This window comes from Gossypium hirsutum, chromosome D12 (genome assembly GCF_007990345.1).
Source record: "Gossypium hirsutum isolate 1008001.06 chromosome D12, Gossypium_hirsutum_v2.1, whole genome shotgun sequence".
In the NCBI taxonomy this organism is placed as follows: Eukaryota; Viridiplantae; Streptophyta; class Magnoliopsida; order Malvales; family Malvaceae; genus Gossypium; species Gossypium hirsutum.
This window is the reverse complement of record NC_053448.1, coordinates 40,734,128-40,754,339: the sequence shown is the minus strand read 5'-3', so window position 1 is coordinate 40,754,339 and position 20,212 is coordinate 40,734,128. Positions and strand designations below refer to the sequence as shown.

The 20,212-nt window shown below is 31.9% G+C and overlaps 2 protein-coding genes across 2 annotated transcripts; both read right to left on the bottom strand.

The window, feature by feature from the left end:
- Positions 1 to 663: 663 nt before the first annotated feature.
- LOC107945854 (protein trichome birefringence-like 25) lies at positions 664 to 5,457 on the bottom strand. Its single transcript, XM_016879996.2, has 3 exons — positions 4,936 to 5,457; positions 3,793 to 4,076; positions 664 to 1,627 (listed from the first exon to the last, which is right to left on the bottom strand). The coding sequence occupies exons 1-3, from the start codon at positions 5,240 to 5,242 to the stop codon at positions 848 to 850; spliced, it is 1,371 nt and encodes a 456-aa protein (XP_016735485.1). The 5' UTR covers positions 5,243 to 5,457; the 3' UTR covers positions 664 to 847.
- A 7,362-nt stretch (positions 5,458 to 12,819) lies between these two features.
- On the bottom strand, positions 12,820 to 17,125 carry LOC107945853 (protein ENHANCED DISEASE RESISTANCE 4). Its single transcript, XM_016879995.2, has 5 exons — positions 16,500 to 17,125; positions 13,947 to 16,125; positions 13,795 to 13,855; positions 13,470 to 13,693; positions 12,820 to 13,191 (listed from the first exon to the last, which is right to left on the bottom strand). Exons 1-5 carry the CDS (start codon positions 16,612 to 16,614, stop codon positions 13,137 to 13,139), a joined length of 2,634 nt encoding a protein of 877 aa, XP_016735484.1. The 5' UTR covers positions 16,615 to 17,125; the 3' UTR covers positions 12,820 to 13,136.
- Between the last annotated feature and the right edge of the window lie 3,087 nt (positions 17,126 to 20,212).

Genomic DNA, 20,212 nt, shown 5'->3' with positions numbered 1-20,212 from the left:
TGATACAAAATATTTAAGTATTTTAAATATATTTGATGCAATAAATAATAAATAAGTTATAGCAATATGCATAATAATATACATAATAATATTTGTATATGAGCTTAGAGTTATATATATATATGGTTAAATTATGTTACTAAACTTTATATTATATATAAATTATAGTTTAAGGTTTTTTGTAATTTTGTAATTTTTAATTTTACTTTTTTTTAATTTTAAATTTTTAGTCTTAATCAAATGGTGATCTTTAAATTAAGATATTGGTGTAAGATTTTATCGAGCGATAAATTTTTAATGCCTCATAGCTTAGAAATCAATCAATAAGTTAAATTCATTAAAACGGTGAAAGCACCCGACAAATCTCTCTACTACAGGAATCAATTAAATTAGTTTTTCTAGTACTTACATTATTACAAAGAATCAAATAAGGATATATTTTAACGTAATTAACATTTAATATTTTAAAAATGACATTAAAATTATTTTTTATTTACAATTTAACTCCAAATAAAATATTTCATTTGCAAAACGATAAAAGCTTTAAAGATATTATTTATATCAAACAGTAAATGGTATTTTTCAAACAATAAATACTAACTTATTAAAAATTGAATTTATTTGATTTTTAATAATCAATTTGATAGAGGACCCAATGGTAAGTTTCATCAAATTGGGTTTTAATTTCTTTTGGAGAAGCTAATAGGACCTGATGGTGGTGTTAAAAAATAAGTAATTACAAGCAACTTGGATACCATGATCCCTTTCCTTCTGAACAAAAATTTAAAATTTTTTAAAAAATAAAAGCATTTTTGCAACTCAAGTCCCCCAAAAAATGGCTAAATTATTAATGTGCCCCTCTAATTACCATCTCCATTAGTATATCATTCCATGAATCTATAGGCCCTGGTAAGCACCAATGCAAGCAATCATTTTGCACTTTGACATTTTTATCCTTTGCAAAGGGTTGAAACTGCCGATAAGGTCCCGGGTGACCGTCAGGCCGCAACATTGACATCCTAGTGGTATCAAGCAATTTCAATGTCACCCCGTTTTCAGCCCCTACAATCGAAGCTTTCTCGAATTCCTCCATCTCAATACCCCTCATCTCGGCATCCACATCTTTAATATCCACTTCACCTTCTTTAAACGGTCCAGTCCTATTACACGTCCCTCCGCTAAACCATTCCCCGTTCTCGAAATGGTCCGGCGTCGTGGTCCGAAGGAAAACAAATGCTTTCCGACCAGACCCCATCATGAAGTCCAGTATTGATTTCAACGCCCTACGGTATGCGTACTCGAAGCTCATTTCCGTCAAATTCTTTCCCAAGCAAGAATGGCAACCCGTCACCGTGCCATTCTCGTGGTATATTGCGGTCTTGAGAAACCATTTCCCGCCCGCAATGACAGCATAATCAAAGTTCTCATATTGGTCAGTCCATGTTTTGTCGAGCTTGTCGAGATGGAGCTGAGTTTCCGCCGATGAAACCCCGTTTATGTCTTCGAAAATGTCGGCTTTCAAAAGAAATGGGGACCAAATCACTGAGAGGGTGAAATTGTGAGAGGGAAAATGCCATCTTTTGGATTTGTATTGTTCATCATGATAAACCTCAACAGCTTGCTCTACCTGTGGGACATATAAGTTGATCAATTATACATACCATTTGAGAATATTATGGTACTATCCAACAAAACACTAGACAATGATTTACACAAAGAATATTATGGTAGGTCTATTGAATTAGAATTCAACAGTTACGATCAAAATTAATCATTACAAGCACTGAATTGAATAATTAATTCAAATAAACTAATTATAACGAGTAATTGAATCATACAATTATAGGCATGTAAAGATAAAATCAACTATGTTAAACCAATAATAAATTTATTTTTTCAATCAAATACTAATGTAGGTTCGCATCATCGTTTTAAAAAGACTTTAGATGTCAACCAATAATTAAGGTTAAATCAGTTAAGTTAAAATATGCTCCAAGTCACTTACTCTTTATACGTTTGGAATTTAGTCTCTTCACTTTCATTTATAGGATTTTAATTACTTTACTTTTTAGATTTTAAAAATTCAACTCAAATTGTTAATACTTTTTATTAAATTTATTGGTCAGACATCTTGAAACAATAAAAAAGAAATAAATGCCACCAAAAAACATTTAAAAATTTAAAGAAATAATTGTCAATGTAGGTTCGAGTGCGTTGAAGCGCATTATTCTCTTATTTATAAATTGGAAATGGACTCTTCGTAGTTCTAGATATGCTCTAAAAAAAACAAATATGATCTGAACCTATAATTAAAATAATAATAATAATTTAAAGAAATAATTAAAACCTTTCATTTCAATTCAATGTAGGTGAACCAGCTTAAAAGCTTTAACCATCAAAGCCTAAGCTGTCATCCACTTTATAATTTAAGACTTTTCCCCATTGAAGCTCAAATGGAATCAGAGGGAGACCCACAGCTAAAGGCAAGCAGTTCAAATCTAAATTATGGCAAAAAAATATTGTTGCTAATATGGACGTTTATGGGCTAAATTTCGATTTCAGTCCCTTTATTATACATAAATTTAAGCTTTAATCTTTATAGTCTAAATGGTATTATGGTTGCCCATGTGATTCTATATGTTAAGAGGTTTAGGGATCGAACCGCTTACTCTTCAACAGTGATGAAATTAATTGAACCATGACCTAAGGCTAATATTAATAAGTTGAATCGATAGAAAAAAAAACCGATTGGATCGGATTTGTCTATATTTGTAATATTTTTAAATTTTTAATGATTTTTAATTGAACCAATAAATCAGTAATTTGACCCGGATCTAAAAATTGAATATTCTTTTCTATGGGTGCAAACAATCCAAAAAGGTGTTTTTAATAAAAAATAATTTTAATAATTAATCATGCTATTTATTTAGACTAGCTAAAGATATTATAAATTCAAAAGATCAAATTATATCAATTTAAAATATAAAAACTAAATCCTAAATTAAGCATAGTTAAGGGACCAAAAATCAATATATTAGACCGTAATCTTTTTTTTTAATCACAATAAGAAAAGGGATAAGACAAGTTTTCATCCCGAAATTGTCAATTTTTTCAATTTAGTCCTTAATTTTTTTTTATTTGTCCACATTTATTCTTGAACTTGACAAAATTTTTCAAATAAGATTGTACCACATCATTACCTCTACATCACCTAAATTATTATATAAAAAATTATAATCTTTTAAGTAATGATATGGAATAATATTAGAATGTCATGTCATTGCATGGACCAAAACTGAGAAAAGTTACCAAGTTGAAAGACTAATATAGACACCAAAAAAATTCAACAACTAAGTTGGAAAAAATTGCAAAGTTCAAGGACTAAATGTTGTCTTGGGTAAACGTACCATGGAAACTCTTGTACTAATAGTCATTTTTTTATATATATTTTTCATATCTATTTTACGATCCATGTTTAGGGTTTGTGGCAACCTCTCTCAACAATGTCATCTCCAAAGTTCGAATATGCATTCTCCCAATAGAAGTACTATGTGCCTTACCATTGCACCCAACCACTTATTGGACAAATTAGTCCATGTACGTTAGATAAAAGAGCAAACAAATCTTTTTGTTAAAAATTTATCTCTATAGTATAAGATACATGTAGTATGCCACATGTAACTATCTAATTATTTATCACTCATACCAATTTTTAGTACAAGGATCTCCATCGTAATTTACCAAAAAAAAACCCTCGTTAATCATCACATAAAATTCAAAAAAAGAAATTACCTGAGAGAGAATGCAAAGAAACGATTGGACATGGTTACGAGATATGGAATCGCCGATGAACGCCCACCATTTGTTCTTCATGAGATCCAAGAACTTTTCCGGGTCAAACCTGGGTAATTCACAGCTCCGTGGATTCCACCGCCAATAAAGATAGCCGGAATCGGGTCTTCCGTTCATCATACAATTTTGATGAGCTTCGATATCACGGCAACTCGAATTCGTGTACACCGGAGCCGACGGGTCGGGTATCCAATCCCCCACGAATAGATCACATTCACCTGCAGCTTTATTTTTCAATTTACAACGAATAATTTAGAGGTTGCTGAAGACAAAAGCAAATGGCAAAAAATGCAAGTAATCATAGCTAGGCAGAGGATGAAAAAATGACGTATTAAAATTGGTTTAATAGTGGATTTGATCCCTTTATTTTAATTTATTAGAATTTGGTCCTTGTATAATAAATGGGTTGTTTTTCTTTAAATTTAGTGTATATAAATTGTTAAAATGCTTATTTTTGTTATTTTTTTACATATAAATTATTGTATGTAAATTGAAAAGATTAACTTTTAATTTTTTGTTGACCTAGGGATGCAATTCAAAATTAGACCATATAAATTAGGTAGATAAATTCGATCTTAATGTATATTTTTTTTGTCACTTTGATTTTAATTTTTTTTATCCTTTTAGCATTCATCATTCAAAAGTTAATTAAATTGCTACTTGATAGCATGCACAATAATTCCTATGTATTTCATAAAAAAAATATTAAAAAAGATTATTTTTTAAAAGATATTCATTTTATCAATAAAGGGCACATGGATTATGCAAATGGGATTAAAATTGTAACAATTTTTTTTATCTAAAATAATAGTTTTACTAAAATTTGAAAGTTGAAACGATAAAAAAATTATGACTAAACTGAGAAAAATGATGAATATTAAGGACTAAAATTGCTATCATACCATAAATTTGTGTGACACAGTTTTTAGCTATATTCATTGAAGCACAAAGTGGTATGAGATCTACATCTTGCTTTTTCTTTTACTTGAATGAATAAACCACAAAATAAACTAATTTAAACCCAGAGAATTAAACTTTATACTTTGAAAAAAAAATTTCATGCTTGAAGCTTAAACAACTCACCATTTGATGCATTAAAAGACATTGATATCTCCTCGTTTGGAATCGTTTTGCTCTCATTTACCGACAACAAATCACCTGCTGAAGTGGCTGGAAGAGGAGGCTCAATTACGACATTCGTCTCCTCCACCAACGGCGGCGGTGCTTCGACGACGGATGAAGTGAAAAAGCTGAGAGAATCGGAGACGAAGAGACGAAAAGCTAGACCGAGTAATAGAAAAGAGATTAAGAATTTGAGGATGATGTGATGGCGTTTGGGTAACGATGGTGGGTTCAAATCTAATACTCTCGATGTTTCCTTCTTCACCATTGTTAATGGTGGCGGTGTCACATTCACCCAGAAAAATAAAACACTACTACCTTTTAATGTTTTTATAAGGAAACTCTCCGACTGTTTTTTTTTTTCCAACTACTCTCAAAGGTGTTTTTATTTCAAGGACGTGTCTCTTTTTGTGTGTGTGTGTCTGTGTGTGTGTTAGACTTGGGAACTGAGATTGCTGGTGGATTATTGTTGTGTGTGTGTGTGTGTTTTTTTTAATTTGTGGTGTTTAGAGAAGGGTTAAATTATTGTCTGGGTCTGAATTTAGTAATTTTTTTCATATTGGGGCTTGAAATTTTTTGGGTTCAATTTAGGTTTTGAACTTGACAATTATTTCCACATTAAGGCCTAAACTAGGTAATTATTTTCTTTTTTTTTGTTCAAATTACTCCCTGAACTTGGCAATAGTTTCCATATTAGAATCTAAACTTGACAATTGTTTCCACATTGGGACTCTTACTTTTGGGTTTTCAAGCAAATATCAAGGACTAATTTGGACAAAAGAAAAGCTCAAGCCCCAATTTAGGAATAATTACCAAGTTCAAGCCTCAAATAGTGATTTGACTCTTTAAAGAATGGTTGGTTGATAAATATAATGTTAAATCACTTTTTAGAGCTCGCAACTATTCTCATATTAGGGTTTGAACTTTTTTCTAATTAAAGTTAGGCCCTAAACTTAACAATTGTTCTCACATTGCGGCCTAAACTTTTTTGTTCAAGTTAGGCCTTAAACTTGGCAATTATTCTCATGTTGGGGCTTGAACTTTTTTTTAACCAAGTCAGTCCTTGATATTTTCTTGAAAACCCTAAAGTTCAAGCCTAATGTAGGAACAATTGCTTAGCTTAAGCCCCAATATGGGAACACTTGCTAGTTTAAGCTCCAACATGAGAACAATTGCCAAGTTCAAACCCCAATATAGGAATAGTTACCAAGTTTAGGCCCCAAATAGTGATTTTACCTTAAATATAAAACAAATAATAATTAGGTTAAATTATGCAATCAGTCATTATATTATGCTTAAGTTATATTTAGTATTTGTATTTTAATTTGGTCAAATTTAGTCGTATTTTTAGAATTGGTTCATTTTAGTCTTTATATTTTCTGAATTTTGAAGTTTCAATATTGATTTAAAGGGTAGGAGCTGAATTTGTTCGGTTAAATTCTACTATTAGTCTTATATTATGCCTAATGTCGTAGATTTAGTGCATGTTCTCTAATTGGATAATTTTGAATACCTATACTTTTTGAATTTCGAAATTCCGATATTGTAATTGGGTTTCTTTAATAACATATAAAAATAACAAGCTGATATGGTATTGCATATATGGTAATATATTTGTAACATCATATTTTGGAAGCTGGCAAAAACTTAATGGATTTTAACCGCTATCGTTTGATTAGGATTGAAATTTTAGAAAGGTATAGGAATTAAAAATTACCAAATTAAAGTATGGGGACTAGATCTACAAATTATACATAGAACAATGACTGATAGCCCAATTTAACCTAATAATGATAACGAAAGGTTTCATTTCATTGTCTTTATTCAAACATCCAGAAATTTGCTTGATACACCAAATCCCTTTATAAAACAAATTGGCCCATGTTTAACTTAATGGATTATTTTCGGGTTAATTCCAGAAATGTCCTTAAATTATTGTTTTAATTTTGAATTGGTTCTTAAACTTCAAAACATTTTAATTGAATCCATAAAATATCAGTATTATGTTAATCTAATCTTTTCATCAATCTAACAGAAAGTTGGAGCGCTAAATGCTAATTAAGATAAGATATGAAATATATTTACAACACGTGAATTAAATTGTAAAAATATATATTTATGTTGCAAAAATAACTCAGATTTAAGGTGTTAAAAAAATTACAAATCAAAAAATAAAAGATTAGAGGGCTCAAGGGCATGTCTAAAGGGGACATACAACTTGGCCCTTTGATTAAAATGGAAATTTTGCATTTTTTTTCATTTTAAGAAATTAATGATTTAATTTAGGTTTTTAATATAAAATTTTCCCAAAAAGTTATAAATTAAAATTAATTTAAAGACATGAACTAACGAGACTATTAAACAATGGACAAAGAACCAAGAATTGCAAGTAAAATGTAAGTAACCAAAGGTCTAATTGTGAATTTTATCCTTCTACTTTATAAAATTTAAGAAGTTAATCCCTCTAGTTTGTTATAATTTAATTTTTGTAATTTAAGAACACTGAGCAATAAGTCCAATCAAGTAAATACTATTAAATCGCTAGCTAAACTAAATTTGATAAAAGTATCATGGAGACCCTTGCATTAAAAGTTGGATTCCATTTTGCTCCCTTTACTTAAAAAATGGGCAAACTAGTCTCTATACATTAGATTAAAGAGCAAATTAGTTATTTTTGTTCGAAGTTTCATCCATTTGTACTGTTAAAAATTGGTGTGGTTGACAAAAAAACAAGACAATGACATGTAACATGCCTTGAGGACCAATTTTTAATAGTAAAAATAGATAAAAAAATTAACAAAATGATCAGTTTGCTCTTTAATTTAATGTACATGAACTATTTTGCCCATTTTTTTGAGTAAAGGGGATAAAATGCTATCTGACTCCTAATACAAAGACCTTCATGGCACTTTTGCCGACTAAATTCTTAAAATTTAAAATAAAAGAATTAACTTCACAATTTTCATCAAATAGAAGGATGAAACTCAAAATTAAACATTTTCCCAAATATAATTATACATTATTAGAGTCACAATATTAGATCTAATTCACATGGGTTGCCCTACATCTACAATCTCCCAAAGCATACACCTTATATATATATAAATAGCAACTGGAACCAGATGCAAAAGTACAGCTGGCTATATCACTTTAGCTTCTGTCTTTCTTTTTTTTGGTTGGAAAACTTTAGCTTCTGTCGTTTTAGAGCATGTAATGTCATGAATGGACCACTTTACCAATTTCATTAATTATATAAATTTGACCATATCAGTTTATCGCCCTCTTTATTCTCTTTTCTTTTTCTTTTATTGGAATATTTAAGGCAATCCAAATTTTGATGCTTTTACCAAAATGGCTATATTCGAGTTTCTCTATCTAATAAAAGTTATATATTTTAGTACTTAAAGATAAATGTGTTGTGCTTAATGAGAGTTTTAGAATTGGTTTGATAAAAGTTAGTTGTTAATGAATCTGTTAATATAATAAATTTAGTATTAATTATGAATTTATTTTATTTTGCATTTACTTTGTCAAATAAAATTCAATGGGTGAGATTTAATTCAGGTTTTAAGGTTGATTTGATAAAAGTTAATTGTTAATATTATTCGTTAATTATAGAATCAATTCTAAAACTCGTGTTAAATAGTAAAAAAATTAACATTATTATCTTTAGGTATAAAAATGTATAACATTTATCAAATACATGTACCACATTAGAAAAAAATTAAAATTAAGTACAAAATTAAGCATTAAGCCAAGAAAATGTAAATTCGAATATTGAATACAATATTATTAAAAGGGATAACCATAAATCCCGAAACATGATTGAACTTTTTTTTCAATTATTGTTTGAAATGAATCCATTCCATTAGCTAATAAGGTAAAGCTAAACCTCTCTTATAAGTATTTCTTTTGCTTTTGTTCTTTTAGCATATTTTTAGTCTTATTTATGCATGTAACTTTAGTTTTATAAGTGATTTTAGGGATGATTTTGTTGACATCCTCTCTAGTTTGGTGAGTGCTCGACTCTTTTGTCGATTTATGCTCGCTGTTTTGGACCATACGGGGCTAATTTCCTTATCATATTAAGTGCTAGCAATCACCTTAGATATGTCGTGCTTGAGTTGTGACAAAGCCAAATTATTAACGTGTCATGATGTTCTATTGATGCCTTGGCTAAAACTTTTGTTTTGTTGATAGAGCTTATCCTTCACCATCTATGACGAGTACTGTTTGTTATTTTTTTCCTTAAATTGTATGGTTCCATTCATTGAATAAATTAATGAATTTACTTTTCAAATAAAAAATATCTCTTTTGCTATTCAATTGATTTAAGACATCAGTTATATATTATTAATATCATATCTTTACAAAAATTAAGATATTATTATTTATTTATCAGAATTTAATTTCTGTATTTTTACAAATATTGATAAATTAATCTAATTATTGATTAACATATAAGCTTGAATAGTTGACTTTTTTTAATAATGTGGGATAACCTATGGAGCTACCTGGGATTACCCGGGATTACCCAACCCAAGGGAAGGGGGATACTACGTATAACTATAAATTTCCTATGCATAAGCATAGGGGGGTGCTTTCCCATGGATAATAGGTCTTTGCCAAATTATGACGAATGGCTAACTAACCTAACTAACTAACTAGTGCCCCACCCAAGCTCTCAGAACCCTCGTAGGGAACCCCTGTATGGAAACCTGCTTTCGATTGAGTGCGAGATTTAGGGATGAATGATCTTTTTTCACGCTTCCCAGGCTGAGGCAAAGAATGGGGTAAAGAGATTGGGTGCCAGTGGTCTGTCTGAGGACGGGTTCAACAAGCTCTTTCTTTTCAAAGAAAAGATGGTTCCATGGATCGGGTTTTCATTTCAGAAGCTGCTAGAATGCATGTTAGTTAAGTCAGTCAAGGGGGGTCTTAGATCATGACGATTCTTAGGAAAAGGAAAAAAATATGCTTTTTTCAGGACATATCTTAAAGTGTTGCATGTAAAAATAATTAAATTGTCGATTTTTAATTCATTGTATATAAATAGTTGAATTGTTTATTTTAAAATAAACGGTTTAACGATAAAGTTTAACATTGTTACCCAAATATACTAATTTCTTGATTTTTATAAAATACTATGACTAAATTATGATATATTAAAATTGAGAGATTAAAGATTTAGTTTTTTTAAGGATAAAGCAACATTTAACTTCTAAACTTGACAATTTTTCATATTGGTCTCTGTCTTTTTTTATTCACGTTAGTTTCAAAACTTGACTGTTTTTTTCAATTTGGTCTTTGAATTTGGATTCCAATAAGGTACAATGGCATTACCTTTTTTTGTACTTTTTAGATTTTCTAGAATTTTTAAATTTTTATGTGATACCGTGGTAGAATCTTAGAATACCATGGCATCACACCTTATTGGAATATAAGTTTAGGGACTAAATTGAAAAAAATTGTAAAATTCCAAGACTAATGTGAATGAAAAAATTAAAAGATTAAGTTAAAAAAATTACCAAATTCAGGGATTAAATATTTATTTATAGTAAAAAAATTAAATTTAGGGTCAAAATCAAAGGCGATATGACTATGCCAACCAAAAAAGCCATTAGGAATAAAAATTATATATATTTTAGTGTAAAGCTCGACAAACAAGAAACTGTGATTGCTTAAAATAAACTAAATAAATGTGAGTATTTAATATATTAATAGTGTATTTTTCTATTTTATAAATAATTTTAAAAATAATATATTTTTTAATATTTTATTATATTTTATAGAATATTTATAACTTTAAAATCTAAAATCTATGTATTTATTTAATTGAGTAAAATAAAATTTTAGAAAAAGTACTCGGCCCACGAGGAGGAACATGCCATGGATGTTAGCACATCTTTCATGTTATTGTCCCACTCCCCCATGCAATATCATCACTAAAATTATATTTTACTTTTATTTAAAATTTTTATATATTAGATCAAATAGTAAATAAGTTTTTTATTAAAATTTTTATTTATTTATGTTGTCAAAAAGTGGTGTGGTTAACGGAAGAATCAAATAATGATATATGGTATGTCATATGTACTTCATGCTGACATACAATAATTAATTTTTAACAATAGAAATGAATGAATTTTTAATAGAACGACTAGTTTACTATTTGATTTAAGATTAATTTACCCATTTTTTATGTAAAGGGAGGCAAAATGCAATATAACTCTTGATACAAGTGCTTGCATGGTACTTTGAAACTTCTTTATATATTAGCTATAATAACATGGGTCGAACAATATTAAACCTATTGGTGTTGGTTCGTATGCCAATGTGGGCAGTACCAGATAAATTCAGTAGATATATAAATACAATACAAGTAAAAATATAAAATCAATCATTTATAACGTAGAATCAAATTAGTAAAAGCATAATAGATGAAAAATCGAATAAAATATCCATGATATACGCATATCTTGAAAGAGACTTACACGTTACAATTACAAATAATAAGACTTGAATTTGGATACTCAAAGAAGTTGGAACTTTTGCCTTTAACTAACAATTGTGTGGTATTTGTTGTACTATTTTGTAGTTCATGAAAATGAAAATAAGATATTCCTTGATTTAAGCATTGGTTTTGTCTCGAGGGCCCATTTGGATGGACGTGTATCTCTAATACGGTGCATTTAATTTTTTAATTTTGTCTCACGTTACAGTATCGCTACAGTATTTAATCTTATTGCCACTGCTGTTTTTACACTAACTACAGGTAAACAAATCATCCATCCAAAGGGGACCTAAGGCTTTCAACTGCTTTGCGAGTTTGGGTTTGTCATATTTCCTTTCTTCAATAGTTAAAAACAAAGTTTTAGGTGAAATCAATCAGATCATCAATTTGTCTGTCCAAACAATTTGATTAAATAAATTATTAAAAAATATAAAAATAAAAAAGTATTAAAAACCAATTCACCAATCCACATCTATGCTAATCTAAAGATTTTCTTCGAACTAATACTCTAATCGATTCCCAATCCAATCAACCCGGTCCAATAAAGATAACCATGATTAAAAACTGAAGTTGCCATAAGAGATGGCAATGGGCCCCTCGAAGGGATTTTCGGCTCAGCCGCTGTGTTTTAGCAACAACACAGTCCGTCAGGGAGGGTCCACTTAGTACCCAAAACGCATGTCTTGTTGCTGTGTCGTATGGTATGTCAGATGGTTAAATTCTGGTATTAGCCCTTCTACTATACTTAAATTTTGAAATCTAATTCTCATACTTTAATTCGGACATAATTAGATCCATCATCCATCATACTGGACATGTTTTTTTATTTTATTTTGTATATTGGAAGGAATATTTTTAAGAAAATAATCCATATTAATATTAACTATTTGAATTAACTGATGACATTATAAAAATAGATACCAAATTATGCCATATTAAAATATACTAATTAAATCTTAAATTTGAACGTAGTAAAGGGACCAAATCAATAATTTAACCCAGATAACCAACCAATGATTGTCCGGGCCAATCTCCTTTAACAGTAGTGGCTTCACATGCCAACTTAAATATTTTTGCTTCCATTCATTTTGTGCCCCCTTTAGTCAATAATTGGACGATGCTCCATAACTTCTTCCACATATATAATGTATTAATTGACAAAGTATTCGATATACAATTCATGAATATAATCACCAACATATTCAAGAACATATACACAAATTTATTCATGAACAAATTCATTTAATTTAAACAAACACTATTTAAATTCTTAATGAATATGAACCGAACACAAACAAACATAAACATATGAAGATAAGTCCGTTCATTCAAGCTCGGTTCAATTTCAAACATTTCTATATTGAAAAACAATGAGATACAATGAAACAAAGATTTTATATTGCAATATTTGCATATGCATTACATAACTTGAAAAGCAATCATTTAGAACATGTATTGAAATATTTATATTTTTCGCTTATCGGATTAAGAAACCATCCAACATCGACAACCTCAAAGTTAGCTAGAAAAACATCGATCGGATTTCTAACCTTCCAACCAGTTTGCCAGTTGATTATTTCCACACTCAATGGAGAACGAACCAAACTTCTTGTATCCGCGGGATTAACTGTGGGGATCATTATGTATTTCATTACGCGGCTACTTTTGGAACTTTCATGCCGAAACCGTGCTTTGCTTTCTCAACTCTGTTCAAGAAAAAATCATATCAGCAATGCTTAAGGATATTAGCCATCAAATACTAATGGAAGCCGTAGCCCTATTCTGGGTATTTGACATGATATAGCTCATCCACGCGAGGGTATCACAAAGCCATGTTCTTGCCACTAAACTAAGATCTCATTAGCCTCGAGGCTTATATAACGGTACAAGAATTACGACTATTAAAATATAAAACATTCACGAGCATGTATAAGGAGATGAACCAGAAGTTGCAGAAAAAACAAAGGTTGGAATTAGCTCTTACGTCGGGGCAAGTTTGCCAAGGCAATCTAGCTCTTCACCAGTGTCTTCGTCCAGGACTCTGCCAGAGATCTCGATGATGTAAGATCTATCTCTATCGGTTGGAAGCCCTCTATTAGCAAGCAAATCCAAATCTTTCTGATGGAGCTCTCTCCCATTTACGAAAACACCAGTGGTTCCACCGGCACAGTTTTCTGGCATTGGATAATTAAATTCTTCGATAAATCGCTGCAAGTGAAATACAGTTAAAAAAAAACATGTAACGGCAAAACCAAACAACAAGAAAAAGTGTAGCCATTGATATCTAGATAAGGATTATTCAATCTTACAGGGATTATGCCAAGACAAGGCCCACCAAGAACACCCCAGAATCCAGCTCGAAAATCATACCTGATTTAGGCACGCCGATCATTATAGACATACACTGAAACTAGTAAAACTCGTAGCACGGCGGATAAAAAGAAAACTGATAAAAGCTTACCAATACTGTCCAGGTTGAATGGGTCCAGCCATCTTTTCAGCTTTTTTAAGCACACGGTCAGTTATAGGATGGCCATTAACCAAAATGTTACTTTTCCCGCGTTCCTCAGTTTGATTAAATCTCGAGAAATCCTTAAAACTCTTCTTGATAATATTTACGAAAAACGATTCACCTCCTTTTGCAACTTTTGGTTGATCACCCTCTCTGGCTGCTTCCCCTGAATCTTGAGAGATTCCTGTGTTATAGTCGTCAAATGAAACCTCCATCTCGGTAGGTAATGACGCCTCTTTTAAAGAATTTTGTCTTGAGGCGGCCTTGTTAGACGTGAATTTCTCTTGACCAGAGCGATTACTACAATTTCCCTTCCCAAATCTGTTGACTGCTTGATTGCTAGTAGAGTAATCGAAGTGGTCTTGAAGTGGTGAACCTGAGGGTGGGGGAGACATGGTGGATTTGATTGGCTGCCGAACAGAATTCCTTTCCTCTCTCGAAGCAATTAAAACATCCGGACTGTTGTCGTCCTCGGAAATGCTCAGAGATGAAGAATGAAAACTTTGCATTTCTTGAGGTCCGATTGAATTCAAAGCCTGGCCCATTGACGATACAACGGGTTCTTGGTCCATTGATTGAAAATCATAACCAGAATCATCGTAGTCGTCAGACGAGAAAGTGGCAGCAATTCGGTTCACACGGCCACGGAAATACGAGGAACTATCATTGATAACTCCATCAGAGATATCATCAACCCGTACAGAAGTTCCTTTCATCTCAGCATGATCACAAAGAACAAGCTTCTTGTTGACGATGGTAAAGTTTATTACACTCGAACAGGCACCGCAACGCAATTTATATTCGGTTTTTGCCACGAGCTGTTTTTTCTTTGGCATTTGTAGTAATTCAAAACAATTATAACACAAAATAAATGGAGCACCACCAGCAATAGGACGAAAACGGCGACCACCACTGGTTACCACCACCCGTTGCGGATGGCACTGAACAAAACCACCTATTTCCGGCTTAAGATCACTAGGCCATCTAGCGTGAGCTTGTGAATGAAGCACGCTCATTTGAGGCATTGTAGTCCTAGAATTGTGGAAATGCGAACTAAAAGTCCCATGGTTCTCAAAATGGTACATTGGATTACAAGGCACATCGGGGAACCTTTTATCACCAAAAGAACGGGACGGAATAGGTGGTGGAACTCGTCGATGTTTCTCGTAACAATGAAAGCAAGAACAAGAAGCCTGGTGCAACACTGAACTTTGTGGATATGGCATAAATGGGTCATGATTACTTTCCATATACTGTCTCGAAAAGTACGGATGAGGTGCTTGTTGGTATTCTCCGGGTAATTGTTGCGGTGCTCGTCCAAGGATTTGGGATCCAAAAGGATCTCCATATGCAGGAATATGATTTGGATTGTGCATTGGAGGATACAACCCATGCCGAGTCATATCATGCCTGACAGGATAAGCAAATGGCTCTGGAAAATGACTGAAATAAGACGGCCCTGCCCCCATACCATGTTGATCAGGTCCGTATAAGGGCATTGAAGGCTTCTTTGCTTCGGAAGACCCACTCGGGAACAATGTATCCTTCTCTTTCGGTTTATCAATCACATCACAAGACCGACTAAGTCGCTCTTTAAGCTCATCTAGCTTCCTCAAAAGCTCGGCTCGATCTTGTTCAAGGTGAATCCTACTAGAACCAGCCTGGTCCGTTTGACTCTGCAAGGAATCACTATAACCATACGATGGGCCTTCATCCGGATGATTCGAAGTAGAAAACCTCACACCTTCAACAACTGCTCTCGGAATTCTCTGCAACCCCTCCATCTCTCCTTGCTTCACAGCTTGCCTTTGCAATCTCCCAGTGTATCCAAAATCAGAACATGAATCCTCCTGTTCTTGTTCTACAGAATTCGTGATTTCATCCTTATTTCCATTCTCAACCGGCTGTTTATCGCCAGTATCATCACAATCAACATTACTCTTCTTCTCTGCATCATTTTGATCACGCCTCAAAGAGCCAAGACTCGATTTAACATCCACATGGGAGGCATCACTCAAATCTACTAATCTTTTCCTCAACGGAATTTCGGATTTGCTAGAAACTCTGCCGCGCTTATCTTCTTCCAATTTCTCCGACGAGGTATCCGCTTCAGGGTTCTTAATTTTTGCTGATACAAAATATGTGTATATATATAAAATCCACCATTAAAATCTGGGAAAACACTAAATATTTCATAGTCAGATCAATACCAAAAGATTCAGTAAATAAAACAAGGAACCTAACCCAAAGCCTTAAATGGTTTCATTAGTCTTAATTAACAAAATTCCTTTTAATTTTTCGAATGAAAATGGTAGGCTTAATCATCAATCAACAGATCCCCAAAAATGTACCTTGCTATTACTGATAAATACAAAATAAACCACCAATGGTTCAAGTTTCAGCATTATCACTGATCAATTGACTCAAAAAAATCCAAGTTATATTCTCAGCAACTTTCTCATCAACCAAACAAGCAACTACAGGGAAGAAAAAACAAGGTACCTCGAAGAACAGCACCGCAGCCACCACACTGGTAAACAGAATAATCAGCAAGTTCTGGAAGAAGGTTTTCACAATTTGGACACCGAACTAACCTTACTTTGTTCGACTCAGCCATTACTGAGTCATTCAAAGAACCTGTCGAGTAACCGACGAATAAGAAAAAGACGTTACACCCAAAAAAAAAAACAATTTAGAATCCTTCCAAAAAATAATTTGTTTTAAACGAGCTTAAAAAACAACCAATGCTCCTGCAAAAACCATCACCATCAAACCAGGTTTATTTAAGAAAACAGAAAACCCAAACAGGAAATATAATCAACTGGGTTGAAAAAACCACCAATGGTCGTTTCTTTTTCTCTTTAAGTAAAGCTTCTCGCTCGTTTTCTTGGGTTTTCTCGGAAACCAAACAGGGAAAAAAGGAAATACAATGAAGTAACCCAGAGTTTACTGAAAAACACCCAGAAAAAGAAAATTTTCCACTCGAAAGAGAAGTATAGTTCGTTGTGATTTATGAAGAATCACAAAATCTGAGTTTATAATAAAATAATAGAGAAAAGAAACGAAATGAAATAATATAAAAATGGTGGAGAAAGACAGCCGTGATCACATTATCGTTTTCCAAGGTTAGTAGGAAAGAAAGAAAGGGTTGATTTCTCTATAAGTCCTTAAATAATGCTGAGATTCTAAATTAGTCAAATTTTAGAAACATTTTAATTGAATCTTTTTATAGTGAAAATATTGTATTAATCGAATCTTTTTAATGATCTTAGACATTAAATATTAACTAATATTATCTTGAATTCTAAATAAATGTGTACAAGGACAAAGTTAAAAATTGTATATCAATGTCGAGATAAATTTTTTTTTAAAAATAGTGTTAAATTGGTATAAATTAAAGAAATAGTTTTTGAGGGGTTGACAATACAATTTTTTTCTATGTGACCAAAGCTAAAAAGAATTAATTTTTAGAGGGATTAAAAAACAATTGTCCCCTTTAACTAAAGGGGCCAAAACCTTACCTGCCTCCCTGGCATTGTCCCTACATTTATACCTATCAAATGAGGCTATCTATTTGTTCAACCCGTAAAACAGTGTGATTAATATAGTACTGATATTTTAACCAAATTAGAATCCAAATGATAATTGAGGACATCTAGTGCAATTAACCCAATAAACAAAGCATCATTATTTCATGGTTACACAACTCAAAACGACAGCGTTTACATATCCACTGTAGAATCGGCTACTTTATATTGTTGAGTAGGTTTAGAACTTTATTGGGTCCAATATTATGCTTTTTTTCGGTGACTTTCCCTTTCTTTTTCTTGGTTTCAGGCATGTGAGAAAATAAAGCAGAGTTTTGGCTGTTGTGAAAAGATGTGAAAGGTTTACCTTTGTTGAACGTTGTTGGAGAATAATCGGTTTAATCATTTGGTTCATTTTTTTAATTGAGTTTTGATATAAGAAAATCTACCCAATCCATTTTAGTTGAAAAAAATGATCAAATTGAATCAACTTTGATTCAATCAGTTTTTCAATTAAACAACTTAGGTTATTGAGTTAATTTTTATCGGTTTTCAAATAATATAAAATAAGTCAAATTTTTATCGATTTAATTTCAAAATTCTAAAATTGATAATCGATTAAATCGAGGTTAAAAACAAAAAAGCTAAATGGATTGGTTTTTTAATTAAAATCTAAATTTACTCTCCCTTAATTGGGTCCCTCTACTTAAGCCTATAACACCAAATCAATCATTTATCCACATTCATCCCAAGTAGTGTGAGTCATCCATCTCTACTACTTACTTCTCTATGTATTAATAATAATTAAATAATTTTTAATTTAATAAAAATATATATTAATATTGAATAATTTCTAAAATAATAGTAAATTTTATATAATTAATGTTTATGAAAATGGGTTACGCCTATTTTCTTTTATATTTGTTGATGCCTCACAAATTTGCAAATATCTCATGAGGTCCACTTTAATATTTGTATTCTTTTTGTTCGTTTTAGTACTTAAACTCAATAATTACAACCATTTTGGTTCGATCTAATGACGTGAGACAATTTTAGAGTGTTATGTCATATATCATTTGGTACTTGAGTTTGATAATAACCCTTTTCCAACTCTAAAATGGAAAAAAAAAACACTTCAATGTGTTCAAACTCGGGTTTTTTACTAAAATGGGGTATAAAAAAAAATTTGTACTAAAAAAGGGTGTCAGAAAATTTATTTACCAAAATTGGGTACTTTTTTCATTTGTGCCTATCTCAGAGGCGCCAATGAATAAAAAAATATTAAATTTTATTTTTTTAATTACGCCTATTAGATAGGCGGCAATGAATATTTTATATTAATTTTTTTATAAAATATAATTAAATATTTTCCCGGGTCAGTATATGACCCGTATAATACTTAGTATTGGCGCCTATCTCAGAGGAGCCAATGGTGGTGCCTATCTGAGAGGCGCCAATAGTGGTGCCATGTTAAGAGATGCCAATGGTCTGATTTTTCCCTATATATACCCCCAACACAGACATAATCTTTACCAGAGAAACGGAAGAAATACAAAGGAAGGCAGAAGAAAAAAAGAAAGGAAAAGAAGATGAAGGATAAGGTATTTTAATTTATTTATTTTTAAATAGAATTTCGAGTCTTGTTAGTAATTTTATTATTTGAAAGTTATTTTGTTAGGTTATTAATTTTGTTAACTTCTGAATGAACAATTTTGCATTAAAAATTTTATGTAATTTTTTTACATTTCGAAACTGTTTTAAGAAATTTGAAATTGTTTTTAACAGATCTAGTATTGAAGATGGAGAATCAGTTTTTTGTATGCGTTTATTTCGATGGAGAAATTTTGACAACAACCGTGGGATGAATATTTGAATGTCGCAAACAAGTAGCAATGAGATTTAATAGAAATATCTCGTTTGATTATATGAAGGAAAAAATTAATGAAAAAATTTATAGACGTTGTGGGAGAAGGATATCAAAAGTTTTCTACAAGTTTCCAGTTTTAACAGATCCAATAAAATTTACCGAAATGGAACTTGTAGAGGATGAAGACGTGGAGACAATGGTGGCTGGGACTCAGAGTAACAAAAATGTACCGATTCAGTTATTTGTTGAGTTAGCCGGTGTGGAAGCAACTGAAGATCCCACTCCATTAGGTGAAGAAGATGGAGTTCAAGCGCCGTGTATGGTGGTTCCGGTATCGTATGTTGATAGTCAATCAACTACACACGGGATCAATATTGATCTTAATGCTGCAGCTGAGACTGATGTGGTTGGTGATAATGTATACTATAGTAGTGATCCTATTGATTACGAAGTGGATAGTGAGAGTGATCCTGACGTGGACGAGGTCCCGGATGATATTGACGACGAAGGCGTGAATGAGGATGGAAATGTTAATGCGTCTTCAGTCAGAAACCAGATTCGTCATATTGTGGTACACAATAATCTTGGGGCACACATGTCTCGAATAGACCCCGATGCGGCACGGGCAGCTGAGTTTCCGGAGTACCCTGAAATACTACCTGCTAACCAAATAGGCGTGTATTCTGATCCAGAAGAGTTGTGCGTGGGCTAGAGATTTGAAAGTAAGGAAGAATGCATATTTTCCATTAAGCGGTATAGCATGAATATATCAGTAGATTACAAAGTCATCGAGTCTAAACCAACATTATATGTTAGAGAGT